This window comes from Felis catus, chromosome D1, assembly GCF_018350175.1.
Source record: "Felis catus isolate Fca126 chromosome D1, F.catus_Fca126_mat1.0, whole genome shotgun sequence".
Lineage (NCBI taxonomy): Eukaryota > Metazoa > Chordata > Mammalia > Carnivora > Felidae > Felis > Felis catus.
The window spans coordinates 63,256,681-63,264,834 of NC_058377.1; the positions used below are offsets into that span (position 1 = coordinate 63,256,681).

The 8,154-nt window shown below is 51.3% G+C and overlaps 1 protein-coding gene across 2 annotated transcripts; it reads left to right on the forward strand.

The window, feature by feature from the left end:
* The first annotated feature begins 3,443 nt into the window (after positions 1-3,443).
* On the forward strand, positions 3,444-8,098 carry SMPD1 (sphingomyelin phosphodiesterase 1). 2 transcript variants are annotated; one of them, XM_045038859.1, is made up of 6 exons: positions 3,444-3,931; positions 4,846-5,618; positions 6,159-6,330; positions 6,745-6,821; positions 7,026-7,171; positions 7,294-7,476. In XM_045038859.1, the coding sequence occupies exons 1-6, from the start codon at positions 3,650-3,652 to the stop codon at positions 7,332-7,334; spliced, it is 1,491 nt and encodes a 496-aa protein (XP_044894794.1). In that variant the 5' UTR covers positions 3,444-3,649; the 3' UTR covers positions 7,335-7,476. The 2 variants fall into 2 exon arrangements, with proteins under 2 accessions (XP_044894794.1, XP_006937108.1); XM_006937046.4 differs by having other exon boundaries at positions 3,453-3,931; positions 7,314-8,098.
* The last annotated feature ends 56 nt before the right edge of the window (positions 8,099-8,154 follow it).

An 8,154-nucleotide genomic window follows, 5' to 3' on the forward strand; every position in this document is an offset into this window, starting at 1 on the left:
AATCTCTTGCATGTTCATCTTTGTCTCAGAATCTAATTCAATTCCTGAAGAACAATGTCATCCATGTCAGGGGAAGAGGGGCTTTTGATCACCTACTCAGAAGGATAAGGGTGTGTGATATGCATCGATAATGGTTCCACCAAAACCAACTATATGAACTGTAAGAAAGAGAACACTGTAAGAAAGAGAATTGGGCAAATGAGCAAGAAGGGAGTGAGCAAGAAAGATACTGTTAAGGAAATAGGATGTGAGCAAAGGAAAGGACTTCATGGGATAAGATCTTGGAAAACAGGTAGAATTTGGGCTCTGAGGGTCATCAATGTCCTCTTACATAGCAAGGACAGAGACTGAGAGCAACAATAGTTAACAAATGGGACAAATGGGACAAATGGGGCTACTTGAAACCTTCTTCTTAATAACCATCTAGATATGTCCATCCTGCTGTCCATCAAGATGAACTTTGACTCTCCCCTTTTTGTCTCCCCATTCTCTTGTTAATCTAATGTTTTTATTAACATCAGTAACACCCATGAAGGGAAGCTTAGACACCAAATTTGATAAGGCTTCTTGGACTGATTTTGCAGCAGGAAAGTTACTTGTGGGGGGTGGGGGGTGGGGGATGGGAGTGGTTTTATCCAATCTAGCAGGCTGGTCATTTCCTCAGGAATAACCCTCTGTGTCTCTGTATGGCCATCTGCGATTTTTCCATAGTGAGCTATGGGTCCAGTAACAACCCAAACATGCTCTTCCATGCTGAAGCATGTAAAAACAAAGATACTGCCCCTAAATTAGTCACACTCACAATCCATTTCAGTAAAGGTTCTTCAGGAAGTTGATGATACTAATCTACAAAATAAAACAACTCCCTCACATGATACCTCCTGGTTTCAGTAGTTTCTTGGTTTTGTCCTCTCCCTTGTGGCCCATCTTCTTAGGACAGAGTTTTAGAGGTACTCTCAATAGTCCCGACATAAGCCAAAACCCAGACTAACCAAAATCTGAGCTTGGTCCAGCATCAAGGTCTCACCCAGCCCTCTACCTTTCTTTCATTTTAGTGATTACAGATAACAATAACGAAGAGATTATATAGTTTGGGGGCACCTGCGTGGCTCAGTCACTTAAGCATCAAACTTCGGCTCAGGTCATGATCTTGCAGTTGGTGAGTTCAAGCCTTACATTGGGCCCTCTGCTGTCAGTGCCAAGCTCACTTTGGTTCCTCTGTTTCCCTCTCTCTCTGCCCCTACTCCACTTGTGAGTGCTCTCTCTCTCTCTCTCTCTCTCTCTCTCTCTCAAAAATAAATAGAGAAAGAGAGATTATATAGTTTGCTTTTTTATTAGTTTCCATTTCCTTAAACATCCAGTGAATCAATTTCCCAGGAGTTAGATCCATCTCTAAACTCCATTGGTAAATTTTACCTTTAGTAATTGATGATAGCACAATTGCTGTTTGATACTATGGGTGACTATGTGAACATTGCCACCCAGGAATCAAAGGTTCCTCCTCTTCTCCTCCACCCTTTCATTCTCTCTTTTCCCAAAACACATGTTTTCATAAGCTAGGGCCAGGCCAGTAAATCCTACTTCTTTATTTATTTTATTTTATTTATTATTATTATTATTATTTTAGCAAATCCTTTTTTAAGTGTTTATTTATGTATTTTTGAGAGAGGGAGAGAGAGAGAGAGCACAAGCAGGGAAGGGGCAAAGAGAGAAAGGGAGACACAGAATCTGAAGTAGCCTCCAGGCTTGGAGCTGTCAGCACAGGGCTCAAACCCATGAACCGTGAGATCATGACCTGAGCCGAAGTCTGATGCTTAACTGACTGAGCCATCGAGGCACCCCAGCATATCCTACTTCTGACACCACTTCTGGTGATACCTAACAACTCTCAAATTCTCCAAAACCAACTGGCTATACAGCAATTCAATTCAATTCTGACACTACCTAGAGGCAGCATCAGATCCCACAAATTAAAGAACTCAGTCCCACAGAATTGCCCAGCTTCTGGGGTTCCAGGACACTCTCCTCAGGTTTGATATTTTGCTGGAACAGCTTACAGAACTCAGAAAACACCTTATTTACATTTACCAGTTTATTATAAAGCGTATAGTCAGAAATAGCCAAATGGAAGAAATCCACAGGATAAGGCGGGCGGGGGGGGGGGGGGGGGAGGGGGGGGGATGTCATGAAGCTGCCGTGTGCTCTCCAGGTGTGCCACCCTACTAGCAACTCCTTAAATTCACCAACAGGAAACTATCAAAGAGATAAAGAGCTCAATCTCCACTCCTCCCTTCCCTGTAGGTTGAGGGTGGAGCTGAAATTTCTCACCCTCTAATCACTTTGTCTTTAAGTCACCAGCCCCATCTTCAGGCTCATTAGCATAAATTTAGGTGTGATTGAAAAGGGGTAGTATAAATAACAAAAGCACTCAATCACCCAGGAAATTCAAAGGGTTTTAGGAGCTCAGTGCCCTGAACAGGAATTCGAGACAAAGACCAAATATACTTATTATACTACAATTACTCTGAGAAGATGCCCTGATGAACTCAGGAAAAGAGTCACTTGAAATTCTCAAAGAAAAGAACTGACAGGACTTTGGTAGCTCTGTGGATCTTGGAGAAGCACTCGAGGAGGTAAACAGCTCAGGTTTTAACTGCTGTCCTGCCACTTAACTTCCCCATGCTTCATTTTCCCCATCTGCAAAATGGAAGTAATAATAGTATTATACTTACTTCTTAGGGTTGTTCCAATTGAAGATAGTAACTATAAAGTGTCTGGATCCGTGCCGGAACATGCATAGAGCTCAGTAAATGTTACTTTCACCATCATAGATGCAAGGGACACCCAAGTTCTAGTTCATGTTCCTGGTCCTCCTCGCTGTATGATCTGTACTCCTTTTTAGTCACTTCACCATCTCTGAGCCACAGTTTCCTCATCTGTAAGGTAAATGTATGGGTGTCCCCACGAGTTCAGAGCCCTTTCCATCAGGAACTCTGCATCAAATGTGACTCAAAGATTCTCAGTCAGGGTGACTCAAGGGTCCTGGTGCCTGTGGCAGAACAGGGGAGATGGAGGGGAGGCGCTCTCAGGGCAGAGGCGACACACTCAGTGTGAGAATCCCTGCCCTATTAGGGCGTGCTGTTCCCCAGATTTCCTTCCCTGTGGTGGGCCAGTAGTGTGCCAGGTGGGCCTGGCAATTAGCTATTCCAGGAATTTAGTCCAGGTTTGAAGAGAGCAGGCGCCTAGGAGCCTCCGCGAGCCTTTCACCAGCCACATTTGATTGCCTCCACAGCATGTACAAGGGCTACGACAGCGACCTCCCGCGGTTAGGGCGCACACAGCTTCCCTCCGCTCAGCTGCGCGCGCAGTCCGGTCAGAGCCGGGGCGGGGCATGGGCGGGGTCCTGGTACGCTCCGCCCCCTCAGCCTCCCTCGCCGACCCGGATCCCGGCTGCTGGGGATATCTCCTGCTGGGGAACCCAGGAAGAGGAAGGGGCGGAGCTGCCTTGCGGCTGGACGCGGAGCAGTCAGCCGGCTGCCCCGGGGGCTCGTCGGCCGTCCCTAGTCTTGCCTCGCGCTTTGAGAGCTAGCCAGGGCCGAGACCCGGGGGACCCGGAGGGGTGAACCAGCCCTGTCTAGGAAGCCGGGCAATGCCCCGCCATGGAGTATCTCCCGGCCAGGGCCACCGCAGGTCCGGCCCGGAGCAGGAATCGGACCGGACCCGAGGGTCCCCCAGACTGAGGCTTCTGTGGATGGGCCTGCCTCTGATTCTGGCGTTGGTTCTCTGGGCCCCGGCCGGGGCCCACCCTCTTCCCGTCCAAAGCCAACACGTCGGTCGCTTAGTGCCCCAGCTCCGTGACGCCTTTGGGTGGTGGAACCTCACCTGCCCAGTTTGCAAAAGCTTGTTCACCGCTATCGACTTTGGGCTGAAGGTGAGCGCTTAAAGGGCCTGCAGTGGAGCAGCCAAGGGAGCGGGGGCGGGGGCGGGGGCGGGGAGTGGATGGGCTGGGGCTGGGGTCATGAAGAGCATCCCTGATGAAGAGGCTGGAGGATACTAGCCTTTACCGGATTTGCTCTCCTTTAGGGACACCCATGTCTACACGCCACCACTACCTCCATTGTGACCTTGTGAAGTAAGGAAAGAGCTCAAATTATATGCCGGGCACTGTGCTAGCCATTTTATACAGGTCAAGTCAAGTCTGTGAGGTGTTTTCGTTACAGTATCTCCATTTGCCAAATGAAGAGCATCTGGGAGAGGTGAAGTAACTTCACTGAGGGCACATAGCTGGCGACAAGGCTGGGACTCCTTTCCTGGTATATCTGACTCTGAATCCCCCTGTGCCTTACATTTGGCATCGCTAATCCGGAGCACCATGCCTGTACTAGCTGCTCAGAAGGGACTTGAATTCAGAAAGATCCAAGGGTGTGGGAGTAGATGGGGCTGCCCTGACCCTGATGGGATGATGAATGCTGGTTGGTAGGTGAGTTTTGCAGGTCTCCCCAGGGAACCTGCCTTTGTGTGTGTCCCCAAACTCTGGACAGCTATATTGCCCAGCCCGAATTTCAAGGCACTCTGCAGACAGTGACTGAGGAAGCCAGCCAGGCAAGCAAAAGGCCTGAAATGCCATTGCCTACTGAGCTGAAGAGGAAGTACTGGCCTAGTGCTGCCTGAGTCACAGGGCAATATCTGTGGGAGTCAGGGGGTGCTCTGAGGTCTCTTCACCACAGTGGCATTGAGTCTGGCTTGGCCCCAGTTTGGATATGAAGGCACAGATGGTGGTAGCCAGGGGTTGGCCTGGTCCCTGTGCTGTCTCTGACCTCTCATCACTGGTTCTTCCCACCACAGAAGGAGTCCGGTGTGGAGTGGGTGGGCTCCATAGCCACCAAGCTCTGCAAACTGCTGAAGATAGCACCGCCCGCTGTGTGCCAGTCAACTGTCCAGCTCTTTGAAGATGATGTGGTGGAGGTGTGGACACGCTCAGTGCTGAGCCCATCTGAGGCCTGTGGTCTGCTCCTGGGCTCCACTTGTGGGCACTGGGACGTCTTCTCATCTTGGAACATCTCTTTGCCAGCTGTACCAAAGCCGGCCCCACAACCACCCAAGCCCCCAGCCCCAGGCGCCCCTGTCAGCCGCATCCTCTTTCTCACTGACCTGCACTGGGATCATGACTACCTGGAGGGCACAGATCCTGACTGTGAGAACCCACTGTGTTGCCGCCAGGATTCTGGCCTGCCACCTGCCTCCCGCCCAGGTGCTGGATACTGGGGCGAGTACAGCAAGTGTGACCTGCCCCTGCGGACCCTGGAGAGCCTGTTGAGCGGGCTGGGCCCTGCCGGCCCCTTTGATATGGTGTACTGGACAGGAGACATCCCCGCCCACAATATCTGGCACCAATCACGTCAGGACCAGCTTCGGGCCCTGACCACTGTCACAGCCCTTGTGAAGAAGTTCTTGGGGCCAGTGCCTGTGTACCCTGCTGTGGGCAACCATGAGAGCACACCTGTCAATGGCTTCCCTCCCCCCTTCATAGAGGGCAATCACTCTTCCAGCTGGCTCTATGAGGCAATGGCCAAGGCATGGGAGTCCTGGCTCCCTCCTGAAGCCCTTCACACCCTCAGGTAGTTGAGGTCCATGGAAACCCAGGAAGGGAAAAGAAAGTGGATAATAGTGAAGGGAGTAGGGGACCTGGGCATACCTGTGACTCTTCTAGCATGAGTCCTCAGCTCTCTTCACTGGCTCTGACCCCATACTCCACCTCTGCCCTTATGTCTGTCCAGCCACTCTCCCTCAGGATTGACAGCATACTTTCTCCATGCTAGTCTGTGTCTGTTCATGTTGGCCCTCTAAAACACCTCCCCTCCCCCTGCAACTTTAACATCCCAACTTTCCAGGTCCAGATCATACTCCTTCTGAATGGCCCTTGCTTCCCATTATAGTTCTCTTTTATCTCTGAGGCCTAGAGCCCTTAGCTTTCTGAGCCATTTGCCCAGTCATATGGACCCTATAATCGGTGCTGTTTGGTTTTCTGCTGGAATGTGAGCCCCTTGGTAGGGATGATGTCCCGTATGCCTCTGCCCTCCACCCAAATGCTTAGTATAGGACTGTGAGCACAGGGCCAGGATTATGAATGAGTGCTGTTTGTGTTCACTTTGTTTCAGAATTGGGGGGTTCTATGCCCTTTCCCCACGCCCTGGCCTCCGCCTCATCTCTCTCAATATGAATTTTTGTTCCCGTGAGAACTTCTGGCTCTTGATCAACTCCACAGATCCTGCTGGACAGCTCCAGTGGCTGGTAGGAGAGCTTCAGGCAGCTGAGGATCGAGGAGACAAGGTGAGGGAAAGTGGTGAGAACATGGTGGATAGGTGCTCCATGGGGGTGGCGGGGAGAAGCAGGCCCTTCATGACCATACTCCTATCTGGAGCCAGAGCATCTGTGAGCAGAGAAGCCTGGTTTTCTGGAGTTCCAACAATAGGATTCCCTAGGAGTTCAGCTCCTGGTCCCCCTTAGGAGCTCTCATTCACTCCCCGTGTCTGGCCAGCTGTAACAGCTGTTGTAAGAGTGATGAGTACCAACTGTCCTGGCCAGGGCTGCCTGGACCCCTCCTTGTCCTCATAACCTTCCTTCCCCTCCCCCCCACCCCAAATTTCTAATTGGCCTTATTGAACAATTGATGAATCAAGCAGCATTCCATCTAGCAAATAGAGGGGCATTCTCCCTGATAACCTCCCTTAACTCTCCCTGCAGGTACATATAATTGGCCACATCCCCCCAGGGCACTGCTTGAAAAGCTGGAGCTGGAATTATTATCGAATTGTAGCCAGGTAGGAGGGAAGTGGGGAGAAGAGGGGTAGATGAAGAGTCTGAAGTTCATTTGAAAACTCCTTTGGGTATTTTATCATTCCTGGTGCCCCTTTGGGGTAGAGAGGCTACTTACTTCAATGTGTGGAGAAAGAAAGCATCCCATCTCCCCAGATTTCTTCCCTGTCCCTAAAACCTTCTGAATCTAATTAGTGTCTCCTGGCCAGGTATGAGAACACCTTGGCTGGTCAGTTCTTTGGCCACACCCACGTGGATGAGTTTGAGGTATTCTATGATGAGGAGACCCTGAGCCGGCCACTGTCTGTAGCCTTCCTGGCACCCAGTGCCACCACCTACATCGGCCTTAATCCTGGTGAGTGATGTGGGAGTTGTTGAGATAGAGGAAGCAGAAACAGAGTTGGGGCCATGGCTGGCAAGGGGCAGGCGGGACATATGACCTCTCCCTGGAGTTGCCTTGGTTCCTTCCCTTTCCAGTCAGCCCTCCCTCCTTGCAGGTTACCGGGTCTACCAAATAGATGGCAACTATCCGGGGAGCTCTCATGTGGTCCTAGATCATGAGACCTACATCCTGAACCTGACACAGGCTAATGAGCCAGGAGCCATACCACACTGGCAGCGTCTCTATAGAGCTCGAGAAACCTACGGGTTGCCCAATGCACTGCCTGCCGCCTGGCATGATCTGGTGTACCGCATGCGGGGTGACACACAACTTTTCCAGACCTTCTGGTTTCTCTACCATAAGGGCCACCCCCCCTCAGAGCCCTGTGGCATGCCCTGCCGCCTGACTACACTGTGCGCCCAGCTCTCAGCTCGCTCGGATAGCCCTGCTCTATGTCGCCATCTGGTGCCAGATGGAAGCCTCCCTGATGTCCAGAGCCTGCAGCCAAGGCCATCTTTCTGCTAGTACCCCCATGGCCCAGATTTGTGAAAGTGCAAATGTGAGGAAAGCTGCAAAAACTCCAGAGGACAGCTGTGGTAAGAAGAGCATCTGGTGGAAAACCCTATCCCTGAGCCCCAAGCACACCGGGGAAACAGGACCTTCTTTCATGGAGCTGGTTTGGCAAGATACAGGAGAGAGGGTGGCTGCTCTGTGCCCAGCATCTCAGCTGCCCTGGGACTGCTGCCTTTCATAACTATGGAGCAAAGGTCTAAGTTGGTCCTGCCGCAGCAGACCACACAGGAGCTCTCACCCCAGGCCTGTGCTGGCCAGCCAGGAACCCTGGACTGCTGCTGCCTGGTTGTCAGGCCGTTAAAATAAAGATAAGAGACTTGGACTCCAGACCCCTCTGCAAGTGTCCCACTTTCTTTTTTCCAAGGAGGCAGGGGAAGGGGGCT